The sequence below is a fragment of the Lagopus muta genome, chromosome 7 (assembly GCF_023343835.1).
Source record: "Lagopus muta isolate bLagMut1 chromosome 7, bLagMut1 primary, whole genome shotgun sequence".
Classification (NCBI taxonomy): Eukaryota; Metazoa; Chordata; class Aves; order Galliformes; family Phasianidae; genus Lagopus; species Lagopus muta.
Window position 1 is genome coordinate 23,752,841 of NC_064439.1, and position 27,183 is coordinate 23,780,023.

The following is a 27,183-nucleotide window of genomic DNA, read 5'->3' on the forward strand; positions in this document are numbered from 1 at the left end:
GGGGCGGGGAGCGCGCAGCTCCCGCGGGGACGACGTGGCCAGCTGCGGGGGCAGCCCTCAGTCGGGTCCACGTGCCAGTACGCCAGCGCCGAGCTCGAAGTTTCCCTCACGTCGAGGGACGTGTTTTCTAACGTACAGGTAGGACACCAAGAGCTGCAGACCAAGTGTGGCTGTGCTGGGTCGGACCCCGGACTGTTCAGCGGCAACGCGTGTACACAGAGGGTTAAGGAAGAGTAAGAAAATGAGGGGCAAGTTGAGTACTTCCCCTCAGTCATTGTCAGCTCAGTTGGAACAGCCTTAACTGTTCAGTAACAATAGGTGTCTTTCAAGTAGTCCCCTTTTGAAGCAAGTGGTGGTTTTAATTTATCATGCTCTTTGCTGATAGAACACCACCTAGACACCCTATGTGGGTGGGAAAACAGCTACTTTTAGGCAGTAATTCATCTGAAATGTACCTAAAACAGATAACCAGTCTTCTCTAAAGATTGGCTTTTACCCTGCATTCATTAGACAAGGAGACTTCAGGGACCAACTCAAGCTCAGAAATCCCCAACAGCACCCTGTGGGCTGGCCGAGCAGCTGCAGCACTGCCAGAAGCCCTGCTGCTCTTGCTCTGTCGCCATTTCCTCCAAGCTCATTGCCTCCAGGGCAGGCAGGAGAGGCCTGGGAGTAATCTTCTCCCATGTGATGTAGTGGCTGAAATCAGGAATGATCTGTGTGCACGTAACCAGGTGCTGGGTTTATGTCAAGGGAAAAATACTAGTGGAGAGAGAGAGCAGAGCAGGGTGGTGCGATGAGTTTTACACTGATTGAGCAGTTTGGAGAGACAAACAAAACAAGGAAAGAATAAGCATGTAAGCATGTCCAGGGGGATTCATTCCATCTGGAGCCACAATGGTAAGTCAGGTGAGCAGTATCCTGGGATGGCGGTCTTTCTCTGCTCATGATAAATGGATGTCAGCCAGCCTGATGAGAAGACGAAAGGGAGCGCTTATATGGCTAAGGGTAAAGGGAGTAGTTTCTACTGAAACTTTGGGAGTCCTAAGTATGTCATATGAGGAAGGTATGTCCTTTATGCCTGCTATCACATATCAGCTTATATTTTAATAGATAAGATATAGAAGCAGTGCCCAAACAAATTTGGATTTTGCAACAGACTATTTCCAAATGTATCATGTTTGAATCATTAATGAAACACAATCTGTTGCTGAACTGACTTTTAAAAAGCTGAAACTCTAACCCAGATTTTGGTCTCTCACATGCCAATGTTAACCTGAAGTAAGTTCACTGATAGCAGCGTTGCCAAAGTAGTTAGAATGGATTTACACTTGAGAATAAAGTTCAGAATGATTCTAGAGCACTCGAGTGGAGGCTGATCTGGCCGAGTCACTTCCTATACTGTGCTCAGTTTTGGGCCCCTCACTACAAGAAAGTCATAAAGGCCCTGCAGTGTGCCCAGAGCAACAGAGCTGTGAGGGGTCTGGAGCACAAGCCTTAGGGAGAGCGACTGAGGGAGCTGGGGTTGTTCAGTCTGGACAAGAGGAGACCCAGGGCAGACCTTATTGCTCTCTGTACCCGCCTGAAAGGAGTTTGCGGCGAGATGGGGGTTGATCTCTTCTCCCACATAACTAGTGATAGGATGAGAGGGAATGGCCTCAAGTAGAGTCAAGGGAGGTTTACTTTGGATATTAGGAAAAATTTATTCTCCAAAGGAGTGGTGAGGCACTGGGAATAGGCTGCCCAGGGAGACGGTGGAGTCGCCATTCCTGGAGGTGTTCAAGGAACGTTAGGATGTTGTACTGAGTGACATGGTTTAGTGGGGAGATACTGGTGGTAGGTGGAAGGTTGGACTGGATGATCTTGGAGGTCTTCTCTAACTTTGGTGATTCTATGATTCTAACTAGACACACCACAAATAACTAGTAATTTGGAAGGCTATTCAGGATGATGTCTTACTGTTATGTTGAAAATGCTTGCAAAATTTTTAGGAATACATCATTTTTGTGCTCAAGATAGGGAAGGCACTGAGGGCAAACCTAATCTTCAGGCAGAAACAAGTCAGACAGTGGTCACCCTTCAAGAGTTGCTTCACCAATACTAAACCAAATTCAAAGGAGGCCCTGTGGGTACGAAGACAAGGCAGGGCAGCCAGAAACCAACTTTGGTGCTGCTACAGCTTAACTGTAGAAACAAAGAGATGTCAGCACAGAGTGGAAAGTCTCAAAGAGAGACTGCTGAGATCTTAAACGAAACTCATCAGTATTGCTGAATTCAGATCTGTGGACTGGGTTAATGAGAACACATCCATCAGATTGCTGCTGACATGCAGGTGCTGCACCAGCTTCAGGTAAACATAAAACTTGGCAAGCAAGCAAAAAGGTTACCACAAAACCGGGCAGAAAGCACTAGCAAAGCCTTTGGCTTGAGTACTGAAAGATAAAGGTGAGGGAAAGAGTTTCAAAAGTTGCCTCACACAAAAATTAAAAAATCTTTGCAAAGGCTGTGGCTTAATACAGTTTTAACCCTGTTAGTTGACTGAAGGGAAATTGCAGATTGCTTACTCAAATTTCTTAAGCTCTGCATTCCTTGGTTCTGCCAGAGCTAAAAAAAGGTCCAGCCCTCTGCTCGGCTGCCCATTGAGGAGCAGGGAGCAGAGATTTTACGGCTGTTTTGAGCAGCTGCCATAGAGCAAGGCAAAGTCTTCGCTCACACCTCACCACTGTATCTAAATAAAATGTCACCAAACAGTTAGAAAACCAGAATTTATGATAATAACCTAATGAACAGATGGTGTCCCAAGGGTTCAAGTATACAGATTCTTAGTGCCTTTTGCAAAGAAGGTGAAAACATTCCTGTAAGTGAGACCAAGGTGTATCAATTTTCTCAACTGTTGAGAAAAATCCATGTCAAAATGACATCAGTGGGTTTGCTGGTTGTTGAACAGGCTTTTGTAGGAACAGTCTGGTTTTCAGCCTTGTCCTAGTTTGAGAAGAGCAGAGTCAAGGTCTGTACCTGGCATTTGTGGAGCTCACTACAGACTCCAGCGCTGTCAGCCACGAGCAGCCCAGAGGCAGCTGCATAAATTTGGATGTCCAAACAAGTTTGGGAACATATTTTGCTTATTTCATGATAGTGTGGGGTAATGCAAAGGTTCTCAGTGATGACAAGACGTCAAAACCTGTGACTGTCAAAAACAGCCCTAAGCAAGGCTACGTCCTAGCACAGCTCTTGTTTACTGTCTTTTATGCAGCAGTGCTTCTTGCTGCATCTGGAAGCAGCAGCAAAGGGAGCTGCTTTACTGATTTTATGGGTGGCAGAATTGCTAAACTGGAGAGATGCCAGGCTAAATAAAAAGTCAGAGAGGTTCTCCCAGGCAATCTGCCCTTTGCTGCTGACAGAACACTGGGTGGGCAGAATATTACTGATGGCTTTGATCGTGCTGCCATGGTTCAGCCTTATTGCAAGCATAAAGCAAATAGTGCTGTCTTTTTCCAGGCAGAAGTGTGCTGAGCTAGTAGCATGCCTTGCAATACAGAGCTGATGTCTTGCAGGTGAATCCTGCTTGTCTTGGCTGCAAACTGCCTCGAGCATCAGAACTGATGACAGTCATGCAAAGGAGGGAGAGGGTCATGCAGCTTTTGAAAGATTAAAGCAGTGTTGGAAATGCAGGAGGCTCTTGACTTCAAATACAAGTAAAGGTGAGCTGGGTTCCTGTCATCATCACTACTCTGCACATCAAGGGTCTCAGGCAACACAAAACTATTGCAGTGAAGTTATCATACCATTCTGTGTGCACTACTTTCAGGCTCTTGAAGATAAGTCAGGATAAATTCCTGAACACTGAGATTCGAAGCACTGCCACATATTAACCACTGCTGAAGTCTCTTGCATGCTTACTACGCTGGTGTGAGCACTGGTGCAAGCATCAGACAAAGCGTGGCGTAAAGCTGAGTTCTGTGATAGGAGAAGAGGTATGGATAATCCAACACAACCTCACCAGACACCTGATGTCGATTTTCGGTTGAGTTAGTTTCAGGAGGCAGGAAGCTCACTGCTGTCTGCTGTAGTACTGCATGTACAGATGATGAACTGATGCCATCACAGTCCCTCACTGAAGTGGAACAACCCAGTGACACAGAAAAGGAACAAGAGGGAAATGCCTAATTAAGCATTATTCCTCTGCTACCACTGCTTACTTACGCACTGCAAACAGGAACGTTTCTCAGGAAAGAAAATGCAAATGTTGAATTTTCAGGATATAATATCTAGGTGAAAAGAATGAGATTGAGAAATTCAACAGCTTTTAAAAAAATACCACAACAGAAAGAAAAAAAAGGAAATAGCCTTGACTCATGGATACTGTGACAATCAAGACTGTACACACTGTGCTGATATTTTGAGCTAAGATGAATGCTCTTTGGTGAAGAGTTTTAATATGCACAGATCATTTATAAAATGTTCTTAAACTCTATTGGCACCATGAAGCATAAATAAATGGAAATGTAGGCGAAACATAGTGCTGCTCATTTCTTCATGAACTATGATTGCTACACCTGGTTCCTCCCTTTCTGGACTGTCCCATGTGTTTACCGAAGCCTACTTTCAGATTTACATCAGTGTTAATCCAGTATAACACCACAAAGATTGATTTAACCTTAACTCACAGTTCCAAGCCCTGGGTGTTCTTGTATTACTGGAGTTGCTTCAGATGCATGAGTGTAGATGTCTAAGCTATACTGCCAGTAAGTCTGGAAGAGGCAGACAATTGTTGTGATACCTATAAATACAAGACAGTATGCCTATTTATTGATATTCTCTTACTTTTTAGCTCTAAGAATACTTTCATTCAGATATAGTGGCATATGGATACATACAGATACGTACTGTTGTAATGACATAATATGCATATAAAGATATCATTCATGTGGATTCATGAGCTCTTTTACTCTTCTTTAAGCATAAACTGTGAAGAGATAATGTGAAAAGGAATCTAGGATCCTATCCAAAACTTGCTGCAATCTCTGAGTTGCTACATCATAGCCTCTTGTCTGCAAATCTGTGCCAAGGAGCAAAGAACGCGGCCTTGGTAGATCCAGGGTGTTTGCATAGTCCAAAAACACCCATTATGCACTGTGCTTTTCTGGAGGACATGAAGTATGAGTGACAGGTTGAGAAGGCATCAAATGGGATGCCAGATGTGAACTTTGACTCTGCTCTCGACCTAATTCAGTTCAAGAGCAAGTGGTACATGAATTCCATCAGGCCATGATAGACCTTATAGTAAAGAAGCTTTTATTTTGTGTTATTTTATTAAATGTTCTAAAAATCAACTACTGGAGCTAATATTGATGGAAATGCTGCATTTGAAAAATGTCTGTAATTTACTTCTCAAAGAATTTTGGCAGTGTTTTTATAGGACTTGTGTTCATATTACATTTGTACCTGGAATTCCTAGTAATAAAATCCCTGTGCTGTTTGGCTAAGTTCTGCACATGAAGAGAAAAAGCAAACAACTGTTAAAACATTAGTGAGTTTTAAGAACTACATCTCTAGAAGAACTGTTATCAAGTTGTGCATCACCTATGTCTAGTAAAAATTTCCAGCTGAAGTTCTTTCTTGCGATATAAGGGAAGCAGAACCTGCTGTTTGAAAAATAGAAGGTTAATTCTGTTTTCCCACACAGTCTCCTTTGTTTGTAGAGCTGGCAAGAGCTAGTTTCTGCAGGTGAAAAAGCTTAACCAAAATAGAGATATTATATTCTTCTAATCTTTGTATCAATCAACTTTTTGCACACACATAGTTACACTGAGTGCAGCCTGTTTAGATTACTATTAACCTCACAAGAGTTGTTACTGCTATTAAGTCTTTCCCTGCTAGACAGGGTGCTTTCACAGTTGGCTTGCCTTTCCAGATTCAACCACTGAGGCTACCAGGTTGCTGTTTCCATTTACTCTACGCATAGAAAAGCATGCTACAGACATGGGAGGTTGTGGAATATTTGTTTCTGTGCCATTACCTACTCTCCTATACAGACTCTCTTGGATTATACGTGCTTCTGCCTTAGCTTTAGTACTCATCACTCGTATTTAATTGCCTGTGGCCCTTACAAGGTACCACTAATTTAGTTTACTCATTAACAGTCCAGATAATGTATTATTTGCTTATTCTTCTGGTGTACTCTCACATAGTTTCTCCCAGACCGTAAAGGTTAATACATTGTAGAAGCTTATCTGCACAGGATTTGTGCAGGTTAGGACAGCCCTGCTGTAGTACCTCAGATCTCCTAACACGGATAGTTGGTTGCGGTGTATCTGAACTTCAAGCAGAAGAGAAAACCGTCCATTATGTTGTCTGAATTTTAGACAGAATAAAACCAACTCTGGTGGTGAAGATAGCTCTCCTGATTAATTGGTGTAAGGAATTTACTCAGGTGACATAGATCTTTCCCATTTAGCCAGTAATGCCACTGATGCGAATTAGAAGGAGCCAAGATGACAGCCAGAGCCTCAGGCTGGTGTGGGCAAGTTCCAGCACCACCTGTGAGAGTGTGAAGATTGGAGAAAACCCATATCCTGGTTGAAGATGAGACCTTTCTCTTTCATCACCCAAAGGGCCGCTGTGACTGTTCTTACATCACTGTGAGGTCACCGTGGGGTTTGTGCTCCTCAGGGACCAGAGGCCTGGCAGCCCATGCCACACCAGCGCTTTGGCCAGGAGTAGAGCACCTGGCAGGCAGCGGGGCAGGCCCAGCGCTGGACACGGGGCACTGCCCTGGGGACAGACAGGGACATGGGCCTGCTGTGGGTCCCATTGGTGGGGCCTTTGGCACCATAGGGCTGTGGGGAGCTGGAGTCCAATTCTGCTGTGGTCTCACTGGGCAGAGCTGACAGCACCAGGGCTGACGTGGGGTCCTGTGCCTGGGTAGATAGGGATGCCTCAAGGGAGAAGGACAGATAGGGCTATTGGTGCCCTCAGGGCCCTGGCATGCATTTGATATCAGATTCTGCAGCAAAGATATCCTTTTCAGGAGTAGGTTGTTTTCAGCTTGCCTTATACTTCATGGAAGAAAATTAATATTCCCAGAATATGTCTTATCTGTTTTTACAATTTCAGACAGGTGGAGTTGCATCCTATAGACATCTCCACAACCTCCCAGAAGGTGATGTGGCGAATACAAGAGTCAGATGACTACGTGGTAGATATTTGGGCAATGGAGGGAAAAAACTTTCCTGTCTGATAAGAGCATTGTTCTGCTGCATAAGCCTCCTTATGTTTTATCAAGGTCACAGAAGTCTGATCTTGAGATGGTGATGGCAAAAAATGAATTTCTGCATCTTCTTCTGCTTACATACCATTGCCTCAGAAACATTCCCACTGCCTCTCCTAGTGGGAAAAATCTTACAGCAGCCTCATGAGGAGAGGATAGAGTGGTTCACAGGCTCCTTCATACTGTTATTCTTTGGGAGAAGATACATCTCAAGCAGGAATATAAACAACACTTCAAGTTACTGTTTCTCGAAGGGAAGTACATTATTGACAAGATTATGGCTGCGACTGGGTGATAAGTGGGTTGATATTGTTAATGGCTGGTTATAAAGTGCTTTCTTGAAATAGAAGGTTGTCCTCCAAGTGCTTTTCAATTTTAGATAGCTTTAGATGCAATTCACCAAACCTCTGACATGACTATTATACTGATACTAAAAGGCACCAGTCTCCCAAGGCTTTTGGTACTTCAGAACCTTTTCTAGATTATTGTGCTCTGTTGATGAGAGAAATCACAGAAACTGCAGCATTTTGTCTTTCTGGTTCTCACATAACTATTGAAAAGGAAGGGCCAAAGTCATAACCTTTGTTTTAAACTCAATCCAACCTCTTACTGACTTAATTTGTTAGAAAAAGACAGAACATAAGAATGAAAAAAATAGTTAAATGAGGGCTTGGCCAGCAGAAAGAAAATAAAAGCAAAGCAAAAATAAAGCCTGCATCCTATTCCTAGACAAGGCTACTGAGGAAATTGTGATTGGTCACTATGGCAACAGATTTCTAAATGGAAATAAAATTCTTTTAATATTGCAAGCACATTTTGCTATGCAGGTCTAGTAAATGTATTCAGACCTCATTAAAGTGAATTTAATTTTGCAATAGGCATTCCATATAATGTTATGGACAGCAACACATGAAGAATCAAAATATAAATGGTTCTAAGATGTGGATGGTTTTACCATGGTAGTGCTTCAAACAATCAGAGGCAAATGGTAACAGTTATTTTCTTTCCTCGGGAAATCTTTTAATAACTGGTGCAAATCAAGGGAACTTAAAGGAGAAATATTCACTTTTGTTTTCCTGGCTTTCATATTAATGGACTCAAGATGGATCAACATATTTGGATGTTTCTGTGCAATAGAAGAATTTGTTCATACAGCCTCCACTGTGATGATGGCCAGTGGCGTTGTAAGAATTCTTGCTCCCTTTGCTTTGCAGCTCTCACAACAGAGCCGAGGCTAAGCCAGCCTTGCATCATTCGTGAACAGTTCTCATACCTGTCAATAAGAGCCAGAAGTCCTGCAGTGTGAACAAGGTTTATTCAATAAAAACAGCATTTAATATGCATATGTTTTTAGGCTAACATTTCTATCCTATTAACTAATGATTTGGTCTGTCACATTCAGGGAAGGTAGATCTTAATACTAGAAAAGAGCAAGCTTAACAGCTTCTGTTGCTTAGAAATGCAGCAAACAAACCACTGTTTATCAGTGACTAATTTATCATGAAACAGTGGGAAACACAGGCAACAGGAGAGATTGAAAACATTCATCAAAGCCTCTGGCACATTCATATGAGTGAATGGTGATTACGAACCACCGCAGGCCTGCACTGTCCCTACCTGCATCCCAACTTCAAATAGCCTTGTTGTTTGTCACTAACACAGCAGTGCAGATCTCATCTTCCTTCTTCATACATACCACTCTTTTGTCAGATTATTCCACATGCTTTATTTCGACATCACTTCAAATTTAGTCCTTCAGAGTAGTAACAGTCTTATTCTGACTAGCAAACAGCTGGATGCTTGATGGCTGTTCAGAGCCTACTGCTTCTGCTGAATGTGTTAATATGCCTTCATGCCTCAGTGTTTGGACCCCAAAGGACTGGTGTTTCAGAGCATTGCTACGCTTGCAAAACTGGAAATGCTTCCACGCTTTGGCTGTTTGCCTGTCCTTAGACCTCAGTCACCTTATTTGCTACATACCTAGTATATAGGAAATATCTCGCCCACTCCAGCTGAACTCTGTGCAAGTGTGATTTCGGCAGGCAAGGCAGAAGTGGCTGGAACAGCCTGGTGAGAATGTCTCACCCACAGCCAGCAACTGTCAGAGTGCAGCAGCAGGGAGCCCGGCCAAGCCACAGTCTGGCCTGAAAGAGGGCAGGGGAGACACAGCCACCCGCGGGGCTCTTCCTCCATGCGATGAATTGGTTTTGTCTCACTGTTGTGAAGCAACACTTGTGTTTAAAGTATTGCTTTCTACAGACTTCATTTAAGCTTGTAGTTCATGCCCCTTTTCATCAGAATGAAGAAGTGCAAGAGACTTATGTCATATGTTTGCTTACAAAATCCCATTGCTTTAAATATTGTCAGATGCTACAATAAACAACTGAAAAATAGAAAAGAAGAATTTTCCAATAAATATACTTGGTAAGGTTTTGTTTTTTTTTCCCATTCATTGAAAATCCTGTTGATCTGATTTTATATGTACGTATCATGTTTACAATATTCATCTCCTAAAACCTAAGAGAACCTGCAAGTTTTTATGTGGATGAAGATGTAACTTAATTTTTTTGGAAAGGAAGTGGGTTTTGTGCAGCTTTTGAAAGACAACAGCTATTTAAGTAAACAATGCTAGGGGTCATTTTTGAGAAACGATTCCTTACTGTCTCATCCCAAACTAGACAGCTAAGACCGTAACACCAATAGGTAAGCCAACTCTAATAGCCTATAGCTTTTTGACAGCCTAATAAACACACTGATAGCAGAGGTTGGAATAATCTGCAAAAACAAAGAAAACAGATCCTTGGAGTTGAAGATGGAAATAGCATTCGTGAAAACCACAAAGAAATCCATGGAAAAATGAGCTACGCCTTTCTTACAAAGCTTTCAGTCCTGAAGGTCTGTGAGAACAAAATTCAGGACTCCTAGCATCCATCTTTGGTTTCATAATATATATTCCTTAAGATAAAGCATGCCCTTGATACATATTTCAAAATTATACTTGCTTTACTGAAGACAGAAGTAGAAGGCCCATACACTGGAAGGTTCCCAGCTCCTAGGATTGACTGCCAATATCTCAGAATTCTGATGTCTAAGTGCCTCTGAGGATCTGGGATTATGTTTTTTTCCCCCATCCATAGCAAATGAGAACAAGATTGAAACAATTCAACACAAAACAAGAGAAGGAATTCAAGATGATGACACATAGTTGGCTTCAAGTTAACCATCCACAGGGATGAGTTTACAGCAAGGATTTTTTTCAGAGGATAGCCCACAAGCCAAGCACCTAGAGAATAGCACCTAGAGAATACAGTTTGCACCTATTCTACTAAGAAATAAAGTAGGAAGTTCTACATAACCTTTGTAGCCAGCATTTTTGAAGAAGAAAATCTGATTAAACATATGTACAGTTAACAACTGTACAGTTAGAAGAGTGACATGGTTAGGATAGCATTTTACAGGTTAGAAAGATTATCATGATGGAAAGAGACAATAAAAAATGAAACACGCACCTGTGTCCTAGGCTTACAGTAGAAAACTCCAAAAGGAAGGATGTCCAGAAAGAGGCCCTTCCCCAGTGGCAGTCAGCGCTTAAATGGGGTCTAGGAGAGGTGCAGCCAGGCTCCACTCCTTCCGGTCACACAGCTGAATTGCCTTCACCTATGCTCCTGGCTGACCCAGTCCTTGCCTCAGGTGATCAATCAGTGGTTCAGGCCGTGACTCAACAGTTCCCATACAGTATAACACTGTCTAAAGCAGGCAGAAGTATATATACCGAGGAAAAAAGATCAATATAAATATTGGAAAAAGATTTGTGGTACAAGTGAGTAAAAGGACTGTGGTTAACTCTACTTGGGAACTGAGCATCCAAGGAGAAACAAGGGACCTGTGACAGTGTGGGAGGCAGAGTGGCAGAGTCTGCCTGATGCTCCTGGTGCTGTAAGTCACAGCAGGGTGAGGGTTGCCATCACTTCTGCAACAGCATTTTTGAGAACATGTACTGTGCAGAAGAGATGAAAGCATAGGATTAACTCAATGATCTGTTTCTTGCTCAGGGCCACAGACCTGGAAGTCAGTACGTTTCCTTCTTTAACATGCCAGGCTTCTGAGCAGTGCAGACCGTGTCACGTGGAGGCTGTATTATTCCTGCTTAAGTAACCCGCTTTAGCCAGCAACCTGCTGGGGGAAGGGCAGAGCTGAAGTCTCACCAGCTCACACTCTGCTGCCAGGCTCAGAGCTGCAGGCTGCATGCTGTGTTCCATGGTTCCCTCTGGCACCGCCACTGACCGGCAATGGGATCTGCCTGGTTCAGCTGTATTGCAGCTGAGAATGACTCCTCCACTTGCATCACAGCCATTCTTGTAGAGCTTTTTTCCTTTTGCTGTCTGTCTGCCTGCCTCAGCATTGGGTTCGGGATGTTGATCTTGACCTACAGATCTTCACAATCAGGGTCATTCCCAGTACCACTGGGAGGTGTGAGTTTTGTGGCTGCAGCCCATTGCTGCTCTGCATCCTCTGCAGAAGGGGCCTGGCTCCCCCAGCCTCCTCAGGAGACACACTTCACACAGCCTGCCAGTATGCTTTCTCCTTAAATCTATCTTTGTTTTTTATTACTGCATCGCTGGCTTTCATTTAAGCTCCTCATATCATCCTGATGCTCTTCATGCCCTCCCCTTTGGGCAGGTTTCCCTGGCTCAGCAGTGCTGCTCTGTGCCCAGCCTAATCGAACACATGGCCCACTGAGACCAGTGTAAATATTTCCTTTGATTTCAGTGGACTTTGGGCAAGCCTGCAATAACCCACCCTATTGGACAAAGAGGGGCCTCAGCAGCCCATCTGCAGTCAGTGATGGCACTCACATTGCCTGAAGTATACCCCAAAAGCATGGCCTTCCCTTCTCCTTGTGGCACCCCTTCACAGTGAGTTCTTCTGCCCTGCTGTAGTCACATAGGAGGTGCAGACCCAGCCAGCCCAATGAGATGCAGGCGTCTGTAAGCCTGTGGTTTGTCCTGTGAGGAGGGGTGCTGGGTGACTCCATGTTGCTGAAGGAAGGCCTGGGAGATGGGGGGTGGGAGCTGTCTTCCCTCTGAAAATGCACATCTGCGTTAGCTGTGTCATTTATATCACTGATTCTAAATACATCAACCATGTTTCTTAGTGGATATAGTGTGTGCGTCTGCACAGTGCCGTCACAGCAGCCTCAGCTCTAACCTATAAATAAAATTAATGCTGGTACCGTTATTTATATTAAACAAGTGATGAGCCATTGTTTCGCTGTGAGATGTTCAGAATATTTGGCAGCCCAGGAGCTTGAACAGCGTCAGTTTTAAATTTCAAAATCAAACTGCCACCTTGTGGCATGCTGGCGAGAAATCTGCAGGAAATCGTGTACAGCGGAAATAGAGATACATCATAAAAATTGGTCTCTTAGCCCCACCAATGGCTTGCCGTATTTACGTAGTCTTAAATGTAACTTTAATACACTTTGATGAAATAATATTATTTTTTTCTTCCATTAGAAAGTTCATCTGGTCTTTTGTTATTATTTGTCAGTCTAAATTACCAAACCAGTTACTTATTCTCATATGTAATTGTACTGAAATCACTAGTGTACTTATACAAATAGATATTCAAGGTTAGATTAAAATGCTTATAGGAGAGCCATAGATATAATGGCAATAGATATATATCATTGTTTCCTTTCTCTATTTTAAACTCATTTGTCTTGAGATTTTTATGAGAATCAGAGCATGGCCATACCAGATACTAAAGGTGAGCAAATAGTGGTGCATCTGAGATGCGCTCCCTGTGCATCCTCATGGGCCGTGACAAATGAGAGCTGATTGTAATCAGCTTTCTCTTTCGTTGCGGGCCTAGCTCTCACAAATTACTTCACCTTGGTTGTCAACCAAGAGCAAGCACAGTGGGCCAGCAGATGTGCAGCTTGTGCATCTCAGCCTTCAGGTGTCAGAGCTGCATGGAGATGCACTGCATGATCTTTTCTGCTGGCTGGAATGTGGCTGGAATGTGGCTGGAATGAATGTTCTCGTGACATCTAATGCTGCTCATGGTAGGCAGATTAAAAACTAGTCCCATTTCAAACCGAAAAGTGTAACTGAGGTCAACTATGTATCAGTGCTTGTGCATCCAAGACTTCTCAGGAACATAGTGGTTTAAAAAATAAAATAGTGTGAGTAACAAGAAGTCCATAGGATCTGGATTCACATTTGTCCCTCTGATCATGCCAGACAAGCATTAACACTTTTCTTAAAACATGGGGTGGAGTTATCTGCTGAGAAGAGCAAAGTAAGAGGGGGACAGGAGGGAGTGTAATCACATGGCAGGCGTGATGCTGACCCTTACTTAAGTAAGCCCAGAAAGACACAGACAAGTGGCATGCAGCCTATAGCACTGAGGCAAGACATTTTCCTTCCATTTTCTTTATTACAAGCCTGAGTGTAATACTTACAGAATACTAAATACAAAGTATTTTTTATATATAGACTCACAGATTTCTCAGTTCCTCATGAACTGCTGTCCTGTAATATCTCTGGTGAGCACTGGCTGTAGGAGAGAGCTAGTGAGCATCCCATGGTCAGGGATGCTGCAGGTGCTCATGGAGCTGCCTGAAGACCCCAGCCCCTGGAACACCTATACAGAGGCTGCCCTGACTTAGAGCATTATCCAGATTTCATGTCTCCATCAGTCTGCTTGGAAGCCAAACTCACAGGAAAAGTAGACACAAAGATTTCTTTTTCATGACTGTGTGCAGTCTGCCCAGCTGGGTTGTTTAAATCAAGTACGAAGATCATTCTGCTAGCTATGATCCCACCACATGGCCCAAGCAGATGCATATGTGAGCCACTTCTACATGAGGCTTCGTAACAGCTCATGTTGGCTGAGTCATGGGTTTGCATCCACACAGACCGGTGGTGACACAGGGACAGGGCTGGCACAATTAGAAAATAAAGGGAGGAGGTGTTCAGTGGTTGCTGGGATTGTGAGACAGAGGGTGGAGTGGCTGGGGGATACAGAGTATTTAAATGTATGTAGGGTGGGAGGACTAAACTGTCTATAGAGCTGTGTGGCCTCTTCAGCTTGCACAAGTTCATTTGCAGAAAGGCTCTGTGGTGTTTGATGGGGTGTTTGACCCCATCCCATCCATCATACACCTCTGCAGTATTTCTCCTTCTGGGGGCACTTCCACCTGCCACTGCTATGGTCTCTGAGCAAACTGAGGCACTCCTGCTGCTCAGGACGTTATAGAGGGGACCAGGCTGGATCAACACAGCCATGCTCAAGGCTTTACATACTAGGGCAGCTGTGAGCCCTGCATACTGGGGGCTCTAGTAGAGACCCGGTCTTATGGCCAGAGAAATGGAAGCAGGACCAACAGGACCAGTGTTGTCCTGAGAAAAGCAAGATGCTCCCACAGGAAGAGTGCCTTGGGAAGTGATTTTTTCTTTCTGAAATGCGTTAGAAAGCAGTGAGAGCATCACATCCTACTGCCATCAGTAAGTCACCAATAGTAACTATGAAAGGAAATGTGTATTTCTCCTGCTGAGAAACAGCACCCAGGACTAATGTCATTTAACATAACATGGCAGGAGCAGAGGTTAACCATGTGGTTAATGAAGCTTAATGTGTATAAAACCTGTAGAGAAATTGTTTTTTCTGATGTTATTGCTAGTAAGTCTGTCCTCACTTTCATAAAAAGAGTGTGGTGATATCTAAGAGTGGTATTTTGATGCCTGAAATGCTCTTCATATAAATAGAACAAGCAGATCAGCATGACCAAGTGATAAAATTACCTTCTGGTCTTCAGGAACTTCAGCATGTAACCGCACTATAGGGACCTCAGTGTACCCCTCTTCACAGCACAAACAGATACGTTTGGAAATGGAGGTGGAGGAGGCGTGTGAAAAAGGAGAGAATACTCAGGGGAAAATGACTCGAGCTGAAGCTGCAAAATTAGTGAAAAAGAACTTTCTGGAAGCCCTGAAGTCCAATGACTATGAAACACTGGAAGAGCTCTTGAACCAAAAGAAAATAGATGTGGACACAGTGTTTGAAGTGGAAGATGAGAATCTGATTCTGGCATCCTACAAACAAGGTAAATGTGACAGCATTGACAGGACAGGAAGTAGGTGGGCTTGGGGAGTTTTCCAGAAACTGTGGCCTTGTGTCCCTTCTAAAGCTGCAGCATAATGTGGCTCACAGGGAGCGGTGTCAGGAGGCTCATGTGGCCACACCACTGCCGGAGGAGAGCTTAGCTGTGCTGCCGGCCTTGGCGGAGGGCAGGCCAGAGAGCAGCACCAGGCTCTGCACCTCCCACAGCCCTGCAAAGAGGAGACCTTTGCTATTTCCTCGCAGAGGATTTGAGTGCAAAGCCCAGCACAGGCCCATGAAGTGAAGTATACAAATTTCTTGCATGTTCTCCATCACATTAACAGAACATTTAGAAACACAGAATATTTAATCTCTTCCTTTTTCAATTTTCAATAGTGCAATGAATTCTGCTTAGCTTAGGGGATCTAAAGAAATCCTGTGGGCTTGAATGTTGCTGCTGGGGAGAAGCTGTTCTTTTCAAGCTCACAGAAAGCAAAGATGTGCTAGTTCATCAAACCAGAGGAGTCATCTGGAGAAACAACATAACCAGGCAAGACTTCCCACCAGGTTTGGAATTTACCAAGTCCAAACCAGCTGTCAGATACAGAATTTCCGGAAACTTATAATTTAAAACAATGAAACAAATCTGCTTTCTGCTAAAATCAACGTACTTTGTTACCTACTTGATGAAAAGACTCCTCATGGGTATCTGGAAGACAGTAATGACCAGCTTTTGCCAGAAGCTAAGTGTGCATGGAGATGAATACCAGTCTTGGCAGCACGGCAAATATCCTTTTTTTTTTTCTGTGACATAACAGAGGAACAACATCCCTCCTCTTCTCTTTTCCTGTGTTTACCTGATATTTAATGATCAGTCTGGTCTTTTGATCACATAAGGGTGAGGATGATTCAGCCAGGAGTTCCCTTGGGGACAGCATCTGAACTAACCCACACAATGATGAATGTACCTTAAAATACATTTTCTTCTGTCCTCAGCTGGCTAAAATGCATTTTGGTTGTGGTTTGAAACTACAGAAGTAATGCTTGAATTTTTAATTGTGGATATTTCAGCAAGAAGTATTAACCTCTCTTTTGGACAAATCTCTCCTTTTTTCAAATGGTAAGGGATAAATGTACCCCATGGCCTAAATCACAGCAGTGTATCTGCAGAAGGCGTTCCATCAGCTATCGTGCAAATTTTGTTTTCTGGGAGGAGGATTTCCCTGAGGAGTGAATGCTGTTAAGCATTCAAACAGGTTGAGCTTTGCCACAGCCCCAAGATACGAAGGGGAAAGAAGCCACCAGTAGCAGAGGGGCTTTGCTACCTCTCTTACAAAAGGCCCCCCTTTTGGAGACTATGGCTTCTTTTCATCCCAACAAATAGGTGAGTTGAAAGACGCCCCCATATGGGCTGTTCCAGCTGCCTGCCCAGTGCCAGGTCTCATCCCTTTGGGATCAGGGATGTCTGTGGCTCTGGGCAGAGGACGTAGGAGATGCTCCTTCAGGATGTCTGGTGTGGAATGTGCACCACTCACTCACAACAGCACAAAGGAGATAAAGGGGGATCTCAGATAGGAAAACTAAGGCTGTGTGATGGGATAACTTAGCTTTTAAGGATCACTTTCCTACCATTACATATCATTTATGGCTCACATATGTATATTTTTGGCCCCCCCAGGCTGAACTCAGTGTAGGATCAGGTTGGTTACAAGGAGAAAAGCAAAATGTGAATCTAGGTGGGGAAATGACTTAAGAAACTTGCTATGCTGTGTGCGTAGACTCTGGGATATAGCACACCTACTTTGCACCAAGCTTGGGGGCATATGATGAAAAAGTTTTTCTCTCTGCCAACAGCAGTTTGTTTCTGTCTACCTTTTTCCTCTCTCCATCTCTCTTCCTATCTAATATAGTGCACATGAAACTGTAGATGTATCTGTCTGAAATGAAGGTGGAAAATATAGAGCTCAAGACTCAAAAATTAAGGTCTGAATTAATTTGGCCTCATTACACATCTGTAGTACTCTCTTTACTTTAAATTATTATTTAAAGTACTTTAAATAATAACAATGTTTACCAGAAACTTGCCCGAGGAGATAAATTAAACCGACAACATTTTATAGGCACATACTGGCTAAAAAGCAGCTGCTATACTTCAAAAATGAATATAGAAAAGGATAAAAATGAAGTTTTAGTCTTCTCCTGACCTTCTGCAGTACTATCATAGTTTTCTTTTTTAAAGCAACTGATCATAGTAATCATTTCAAAGACTGTCTCTATGCAGTCATGGACCATGTAGAAGTATCTTGGGAACAAATATTAAAGTGTTCTTTGATCTTACACATGTTTCTAAGTGTACTTACGCAGGTTTGTAAGAATACTGTGAAGTTTTCAGACAAAAATCTGAACATTTTGGAGCCAAATTTCATGCTGAACTGCCTCTGCTTCCATTTGGCTCTTTCACCTAAATCACACCAGCATCAGAACTCCTCACTCCGTGCCCCTCATGGGCAATAGCTGGCAGAAGGGCAGGGACACTTTGCCACATTGCCACATTGTTGGAGATCATCTTCATGCAGTGCATCACTGGGAGTACAAATCCAGCTCCCTGAACATGTGCTCTTGCACTGTCCCATGCAGAAACAGCAGGATGAGCTATTCATTGAGTCACAGCCCTAAGCAGATTCAACATTCTTATTCCAATACCACCTTTGTTCAGCTGTTGGCAGACTGAAGAGTCCGTTTCCAACATATTTTTGGGGTGATGGTATTTCAAATGTTCTGAGCTTTTTTTAAAGATTATTATTCAGTCTACAGAGGTCACTAGAAAAACAAAAGCTGCCTTCATTACATCTACATGGGAGTTATCACTCCAAAAGGCAGACTATTCAGCACACACAGTGGAAGTACCTAATGAAAGTGAAGTTATGCTTGAGAGAACTTTGTGTGCACTAAGCTCTAGCTGGTAAAATTACAGCAAATTAAACCAAAGCTCCGATCTTCCCTTCCTCCTCAATTATTCTCACTAGATGGATAATGCAAAGGAAAATCTTAGCCAAGGATGGTAACACTTCTTTGTTTTGTGCAGGATACTGGCTGCCTAGTTACAAATTAAAAATATCCTGGGCAACTGGACTTCATCTGGCTGTCATGTATGGGCATCTGGAGAGTCTTTCAGTCCTGCTCAATCACAAAGCGACGATCAACTGCCGGCCCAATGGGAAAGCTGCAATCCACATAGCGTGTGAAACAGCAAATGTTGAGTGTCTCAAGATCCTCTGCAACCACGGGGCCAAGCTGAACTGCTTTTCAATGAGTGGGCAGGCGCCCTTGCACTTCTGTACAACACTAACCTCCATTCCTTGTGCCCAGCAGCTGATTTGGAGAGGTAAGGGAAAGTTCTGGATGGTTTCTGTGGTCTTTCCTAGGAGGCATGTTTCCAAGTCCTTGTATATTTATCCTTCCCACCCACAGCTGACTTGCGTGTTCATCTCCGACTCCTTTTCCCCATCTCTTTGACCAGCTGAAGTTTCTTCTCTCTCTCCCTGTCCATGGCCACCAGCCCTTGCTCCAGGATTGGTTCCCATTCCAGCCCACTGCCTGATCAGTCCCCAGCAGCAGAGCTCCTCTGAATCAGGGAATTCTTTTTCTCTACTTTTTTTTTCTGTCTTTCTCATCTAGATTTACTACTGAAAGGCTCTCACATTGAAGTGCACCCCTAGCTTCTTCTTTCTTGCACAAATTTCCTTGTTCTCCATAAATTCTTCCACCCACTTGTGTTTTAAGACCTAGCCCTGATAAAAGAAGTGTAGTTTTTCATACTGTCTCTTAGTTTGCCAGCAGTCAAATTCTCACATCTCTGTAGGAAATATGGGAAAACGGCTATTATATAAGATTTTGTTTTCCTGAAGCTAGATATGTTATATCTCTGATTGGCTGTAGCAAATGAAGCTATGAATAGATGCAATTCACAGATAAATATATTGATGTCCCTTCTACTGTGTCCTTAACACAAGGAAGCTGACTCTGGACTTTTAAAGACAGATATAAAGGGTATAGCAAAGTCAGGCAGCTCCGAGTCCTGAGTTACAAATAGACAGATTCCCATATTTGTCACACTGTGCCACAACAAACACAAATACCTTTAGCTTTTTGCTACATATGTTGTTATTGAAAGCTTCTCTTGAGATGCAGAGACCAAGTATGATTTGTGGGCAAGGGGATTTGAAACCACAAATGAATAACCACATTCCATTACTTCTGCTGAGAAGATATATATTATTTTGTTTGTTAGAAAGGAAAATAAATGCTGCCAGTTATATCCTGCCCAAAGCAAAAAGGCCTGACAGCAGGAGCTGCTTTTGCTACCATGGAAAAGCTTAAAAGTCGAATGTACTGTTACAAAATGCAGCAAATGAAAGGATGTGTTCTGCAGGCTTTCTCCACCCACCTATCAGCAAGCAAATAACAGTGCTTTGCAAGCCACCCTCTTTTCCTAAGCACTCTGTAAACTTGAATTTCTATGTGAGCTAAAAGCAGGCAAACAAAAATGGGCACAGTCTGGAGCAAATCGTGGCAGGTATGTGCATGCAGCACCACCCAAAAGCTGTCAGCAGGTGTTTGCTGATGCCCTGAGCTGAGGTTTCCAGAGGTACCTCCCATCCCACCATCTGCACGCGGTGGTATCACACCAGGTCAGTTCAGGCAAAGGCAATTCAGCCCTTTCTGGCTTGGGCAACCAGCCAGGCAGGCAGAGCTCTTCCCAGATTTGTTTACCACCTCCGAGCTTATGTTGCTGATACACTCAGGGACATGTAACGTGAGTAACACCCAGCTGGGTTTAAAGGGATTAGCACGCAGCCCAGCGGTAATTTCTGACTCCTCTGTCTCCCTCTCAGTCATTACTCCTCAGTCTTAGTGTAGTTTGGCCATGTAAGGGCTACTTGTCTGGAGAGGAGCGGCCACACAGCTTGCTTTTGCTCTTGCATGAGCGCTTCATCAACTGCTCGCCAAAGCTCAGAGTTCGAGGAGCAGCTCTCAGCCACCCAGCTGCCAGCACTGACTTCCACACCTTCTACCACTGGAACAACCCCCTGCCTCCCCAGCCTGCTGGCTCTGCTGTACCCTGATACGTAGCAGTATGTATACACACAATGTGTACACTACAAATATATGTTTCATACTGCAGTTTTTCTTTGCTCCAGGGATTGGGTCTTGCCAACCTTTCCTCTGTTCTAATAAGCAGTGTTCAGTATTCTTTCCCTCAGTAATTTACATTTCTTTAGAGCAAATTGCTGATAGCTGGAAAGGACGAGGGAACGTCCTGCCGAGCGGGCGGGAGCCCAAAGGCCTGCGCTGCTTCGGCGGAAACCTCGCCAACTGCAGCTCGAGGCCCAGGCCTGTCCGCCCGTCTGTCCTGCGGCAGCTCTCGTGTTGAGCAGCAGATGGCGATGTTGCTTCAGCAACAGGGGTATAAATTAGGTGCAAGCAGACTTGTTACACTGCGGAGTCGAAGAATCATTAAGGCTGGAAAAGACCACTAAGATCATCTAGTCCAGCCCCAACCCACCCCACCATGCCCACTGACCGTGGCCCTCAGTGCCACATTCACACGCTTCTTGATCACCTCAAGGGACAGTGTCTTCACAACCTCCCTGGGCAACCTGTGCCAATGTACCATCACTCTTTCACAAAAATCTTTTCTAATATCCAACCTGAGCCCTGTTAGCAGCTCAGAAACAGGACTAGACCCTCAGATAGGGAATCCCTCCCTGCTTTCCTCCCTTCCTCCCTTCCTTCCTTTTTCAAATATCATTTATGGAATAGGAGTAGTGATCTCATTTTCCCCCTGGTTCTTTATAGCAGAAAGCACTTTAGAAATAGATTTGAACCTGAATGCTGCTCCAAAACTATGTTTAGGTAAGGTGTTTTATCAGCTCAGGGTCAATCTATGACACTGGGAAAGGGATCCAAGAATCTGAAGTTTTTGAGGGTTTCCCAGAGGCCTAAGAAATGCAGAATCCACATCTCTTACTATTTGCATTACTACAAGCATCTTTCAAGACAAACGTCCATCCGCACCATCTCCTTGGGTAGCACAGCTCTAGCACAGAGGTGTCTGAACCAGGATTTTGTTGCCTTGACTGTTTCCCATAATCTTTCCTTGTCAGGAGCCAACGTGAACATAAAAACCAACAACCAAGATGAGGAGACCCCTCTGCACACTGTTGCGCGTTTGGGTATCCCCGAGCTCGTGGCTTTCTATGTGGAACAAGGGGCGCAGGTCGATGCTCTCAATGCCCACATGGAGACCCCCCTGGCTTGTGCAGTCTACTGGGCCCTTCACTACAAGGACCAGACATACAGCCCCGACCACCACCTCATCTGCCGGATGCTCTTAGACTACAAAGCTGAAGTGAACACTCGTGATGAGGACTTCAAATCTCCACTCCACAAAGCTGCCTGGAACTGTGATCATGTACTGCTTCACATGCTGCTGGAAGCAGGAGCAGAAGCCAACATCATGGATGTCAATGGCTGTGCACCCCTACAGTATATCATAAAAGTGACATCTGTGAGGCCAGCTGCCCAGCCTGATGTCTGCTACCAGCTGCTACTGAATCATGGAGCAGCCAGGATATATCCCCTGCAGTTTCACAAGGTTAAAGATGGTTTTGTACAGAGCAAAGAGATGGAGAGAGAGGATGACTTGAACAGGAGAGAGACGAGAGAGCCAAACCTCAGAGTCTGATAATATTGGGATTTGCAGGAGTCCTATGAACTATAGTCCCAGAATGCCCAAAATCTTGTGAGATGACCTGTTGTAAGACTGGTATCATTGTTAATGACAGAAACTTGATGCAGATCCAATTTTCATTCCCAATCAGTCTGAAAATACAAAGTCTAAATGTTGGCTCAATTTTTCAGAACTGATTGACGTTACCATTTCAGAAAATCTACATGCTTTCATCAAACCTTGCTCCAAATATACTTAACTGGGTTGTAGGAAATGTATATTTTGTTGCCTCTATCAAAGACTGGAAAAAAGATAAGACAGTTCAGTTTGTCCATTCTGACCTTTAAAAATACAAATCCATTCAAACTGAGATGGATCTCAGTGATGTTTTGGCTTATTCCTGGGAATGAGAGAAATTGAGGGGAATTTCCAAATCTGAGCTCATAGCTGATGGGAAAAGAAACAATAATTGCAGGATCCCTCCCAAAGAATTTCTAAAGGTCTTCAATACCCAAAGCACTGTAGTTTCTTACACGAAGCAACAAAGTAAGCTTGCTGTGGTCAGGACTCATTCTCTCATCTCTGCCCTGAGCATAACTGTGCTTCTCCTCCATTGTAAGCACAACATTTCAACAAGCCAAGCAATCAGAAATCTTTGAAAAACTGCCAAAACTTTGGCTGTACCCTCCTGAGCCTAGACTGAGCTGCCCTGGTTCTGTAGCAAAATTTTTCTACAGTCTGCTTGAGAGCCAGACCTGGGGTCTCCATTTCCTGCCTCCATCTTTCCCCTATTGCATGGAGTGGGGCACTGATCCAATCTATAATTTGCTATCTGTACAATATGCAGCATGGTGTTTAACCCAGGGGGATGCTCTACAGCTTTGTTTGTGAAAGTCTGCCTATGGTCTATGTCAAAATTGTACATAGTATGGTGTGAATGCAAAGCATTACTCCATGAATGTGAGTGAGAACAAAGCAGTGAAGATGGGATTGTCTTTTCCAGCACCAACTGCATCCTACCCTAAGTTTTAAATATGTACATTTTAGTGTGTCCTTATGCTCTTCTCGCCAAGCAGACAGGCTGGCCCCAGGTTCTTGGTGGTACTTATGATCCCTGTACATCCTGCCTACAGGTGCTGCAAGCCTGTCATTCCTACCCCAGGGCTGTGGAGGTGGTCGTCAACACTTATGAACACATCAAATCAACATCAAAGTGGAAAGCGGCCATACCTGATGATGTCTTTGAGGTAAGCTCTTACTGGGTTGCAAAGGAGTAAAATCCAAGCTTGATATTTATTATCCTTATGTGGCCACAGGAAAATGAGTATGCTTTTGAAAGTGAGTAACATACCAGGGCAGCTCTATGGGCTTTTCCCTCCTGGTTAGATCTGTGTGTTGGGAGGTGGAGAGCAGCTCAGTGCCCTGAACCACTCATTTTGTTTTGCGTTTTACAGCGGCACCAGGATTTCTACGACTCCTTATTCAATGTGTGCAGCAATTCACCACGGTCCCTCATGCACTTATGCAGATGTGCTATTCGGATGACACTGTCAGAACGATGCCACCGAAGCGTCCCTTTGCTCTCCATCCCACTGTCCATGAAGAAGTACTTGCTGCTGGAACCAGAAGGAATAATCTACTGAGCCAGTGCCCTGCTGCTGCCTGCATCTTCATGGAGTTGCAGGCCCTGTGCTCACACAAACCTTCACTTCTGTGTGGCCTGAGGGCTGGCTGGCATTCACTGGCCCTCCTCAGAGCCTCCTTGGAGAAGCAGAGTTGGAAAGGCACAACCAAATGAACACATCCCTCAATGCTTTGTTGAGCCTAGCATGAACAACCCAAGCAATGATGCTTCCATTTCTATCAGTATTTATTCCACTGTCTGATATGGTTAGATTCAATCTGAGCAGCCCTTAGTACTGTTTCACTGCAGTTTTCTTTAGCTGTCATTTTAGGAGTAAGAGGATACTGTCAAAAAGTAGTGTGTTCATTAGTCATTGGAATGCTTTCCCAGAAAGAAATGGGCAAACTGATTTGTATCATGACCACAGTCAGGATTGCAGTAGTTTCCTATGGATCAGTACTGAATTTGGGATTAATACGTTGTTCACTACAGCTGTCTGTACCTTAAAGTTTTGTCATAATACTATTCTTTTTAATTGCAGTATTTTTTTCCATTATCCATCCTAGTATAGGAACGGGACTGAAATCTGCAGCACTGACAATTCTGTGTGTTCTTGTTCATGCCTTGCCTTGGTAGCTTTTAGAAGATGCTGTCTCTGTTTCCACTCTCATCGTGACCTGCATTAAATTCACATCCTGGTGTGGAAAAGGCAGATGCCCTGGACTTACCTGTGTCAGCTCACTCACATACACACATTCTTCAGGATGGTTGTGGGTGGGATCTGTGAAGAATACGCAAATTTCTGTCCATTGGTTACAAAAGGATACTAACCTATTAATGTGGACTAGATAGCTCATTTTTGAGCAGCTAAGCACAGGTGTAAAGAATTCCACCTTAACTGAAAGGTGTTTTCACATTGAGGAAACTGGGCTGAGCTGTTTCAGACTTGTCAGCTGCTTGGTGCCTTTGAACGTGCTGATGCTGTTTCCCACAAAACAGTTTGTCCTGGCAGAGCCATTGTCTCCAGTACAGGGGAAGAAATGCATGGTGCACTCTAGGTATCCTGCAGCAACAGCAATGTATAATTTGACCTATTGATAAAACCCATTTTTACTCCCTTTTTTTTAGTTTTATGCAGTCCATTTGCACTGTTCTTCATTTAGACTCCGATAACTCTCGGCTCTGATAGAAGGGAGGTGAGCTGGGCCCATCATCAGAAGCCAGCAGCCCCTGACTTCTCACTGCATCTTTGGCTGATGCAGTGGTTCCTTACTATCATTATTAACTCTCTGCAAGAGATCCCACATCTTGCTGGGCTTTTCCCACCTGTACAGGAGCAGCCAAGCTGTTCAGTGTCTCTGTGCTTTGCAAGGTGTCAAGAACAGCACCCAAAGAGATGCACAGAATATTTAGTATTATAAATCACTTTGCTGACAGAAAACACAGTGATAAGAGCTCTTACTATTATTAACAGGCCTAACAAGTGTTACATCTATATCAAAAGCAGTCCCACAGTCACTGGGGAGTCATAGGACCGCACAGGTTGGAAAAGACCTTCAAGATCATAAAGTCCAGCCACCAACCTGACCTGCTCAGTGCCATCACCACACCGTGTCCCTCAGTGCCAATCAAGCCCTGTACTTTACTAAAATGATGAAAGGTTTCTAAAGTGAATTTTGAGGGACTGGGAAAGCCTACATAATATAAAGCCACTGCTTTTTCTAAGCAATGCATCTGTGTAAGTCAGGAATGGAGAAAAGGACTTGCCAGCTGGACAAGGCAAGAAAATATTTGTTTCTTTCTGAACAGTCTGACAGCAGGACTAGCTGCACACTCCAGAAGAGGCAGATGGAGGTGCCTGGTTTTACTTTGCAGGCATACTCATGCTGGTGGCTTCAGGATGTGATATTCTGCATCTGGAAGAGGGACGTTTAAGGCAGAACAATAGCACTGTTTTTGACCTGTGGTAGTGAGGACTCTCTTGCTGAGAGAGAAGAAAAAAGACTGTCACCACTGTTCCTAAATTCCCCCTGATCCTCCCTCTTCACATTGAACAAGCTTAATTTTCATTCTGCAGGCACCCAGCCTCACTTCCAAGCTTTGTACCCAAGCAGGTGCCAGATTACAGCCATTGTGGGATGTGACAGAGAGCACAGTGGGATCAGGCTGATTATAGTCATAGGAATTTGCAAGCTGTTAAAACACTGGAGAACATCCCCACTGCAGAAAGAAAAAGACTAATTGATGCACTTTAATTGGTTCTGTTTGAGTTAGAAGAACAACAGTAAGCAAACCTTATTATTTGTTACCTTTTAACATTTCTTTCTTTTTAAATCTCACTGCAGTGACAGTAAGACTAAATACATCTAGTTTCTGTGCACTAGATGGAGCTGCCCAAGTGAGGCATGGGGGCACCTGATATTTGCTAAATTTACTGGGTGCACAGTCTTATTACTCTTAGTGCAGATTCATTGGAGATTAATGCTGTTATATAACTTCGGATCATGCCTGTATGTTTCCAAAGCTGCAACAAATTGGATGGCTGCAAATGGAAATAGAAAGAGACCAGGCTGCAACCCCTATGCTGTAAGTTTGAACCTAATCATGAGCTAAAATAACAGAAAATTAGTTTTAGCATTGCTTGGTGTTGCCTTGCCTTGCCTTCCTTTCCCTTCTCTTCATTATTTATTTGTGCTATTTGTCTTCTCAGTAAAAATGTAATCATGTCTGAGAAATTTTCACTGCATTTCACAGCCTGTTAGAATATTTAAAGCACACAGGAGCACAAACAATGAACTGTTGTTCCCACTGGCAGCCCTTTCCCACAGCTCCATTAGTGACTTGTCAATAAACAACCTGGTGATTTTTAGAAGGTGCATAAGAAGAGACGTTCTTAAGCCAAATACTTTGTTATTCCATCTACGAACATAGACGTAGAGACACTCCACATGTTTTTGTGGGCCAGTGCAGAGCCATAATCCAGTTTTTCACAGACATTCACTTTGTATACTGCTCTTATATTAATTTGAAACCTTCTTTATTTGATGTGTGACTTGTTCCAGCTTGACTCAAAACTCCACAGATTTATCCATGGAGAAAGCATGTAGGTGAAACCAAAATCAATCTAAAAGTGTTCAGGACTGTGTTTTCATTCAAAATCTTAAACAACTATTCACATTTTTCAGCCTTCAGAAACCAGGACAGTGAGCCTGAAACAGCGTGACTAGAGAAGCTCTACTGCACTGCTGCTGATCATGCCCATCTCGTGCCAAGGAGAGGAGCCAGAGACTGCAAAGTGGCAACTCGGGAAATTGCAAGAGGAAGCAGCTCATCTTACTCAGTTCCTTCTCAGCATGTAGCAAGTGAGTCACCCTTGAGACAGGCTACTTTTCCAATGTTGCTCCTAGATGGTAGGGAAAGCTGTTTTCTCTGTTGTCTCCCACTGTGTGCAGA

At 43.7% G+C, this 27,183-nt stretch overlaps 1 protein-coding gene across 2 annotated transcripts; it reads left to right on the plus strand.

Annotated features, from left to right (window-relative positions):
- The first annotated feature begins 27 nt into the window (after window positions 1-27).
- Window positions 28-26,520, plus strand: ASB4 (ankyrin repeat and SOCS box containing 4). 2 transcript variants are annotated; one of them, XM_048950581.1, is made up of 6 exons: window positions 28-138; window positions 15,090-15,377; window positions 18,459-18,758; window positions 21,541-22,031; window positions 23,240-23,353; window positions 23,561-26,520. In XM_048950581.1, exons 2-6 carry the CDS (start codon window positions 15,164-15,166, stop codon window positions 23,747-23,749), a joined length of 1,308 nt encoding a protein of 435 aa, XP_048806538.1. In that variant the 5' UTR covers window positions 28-138; window positions 15,090-15,163; the 3' UTR covers window positions 23,750-26,520. The 2 variants fall into 2 exon arrangements, with proteins under 2 accessions (XP_048806538.1, XP_048806539.1); XM_048950582.1 differs by having other exon boundaries at window positions 105-138; window positions 15,143-15,377.
- Window positions 26,521-27,183: the final 663 nt, after the last annotated feature.

What these genes read in the sequence shown, in the direction of transcription:
- ASB4 (XM_048950581.1), top strand. Translation starts at nt 15,164, where the DNA reads ATGGAGGTGGAGGAGGCGTGTGAAAAAGGAGAGAATACTCAGGGGAAA. An exon ending in TCTGGCATCCTACAAACAAG is followed by an intron (nt 15,378 to 18,458) that starts GTAAATGTGACA and finishes TGTTTTGTGCAG; the next exon opens with GATACTGGCTGCCTAGTTAC. An exon ending in CCAGCAGCTGATTTGGAGAG is followed by an intron (nt 18,759 to 21,540) that starts GTAAGGGAAAGT and finishes TTTCCTTGTCAG; the next exon opens with GAGCCAACGTGAACATAAAA.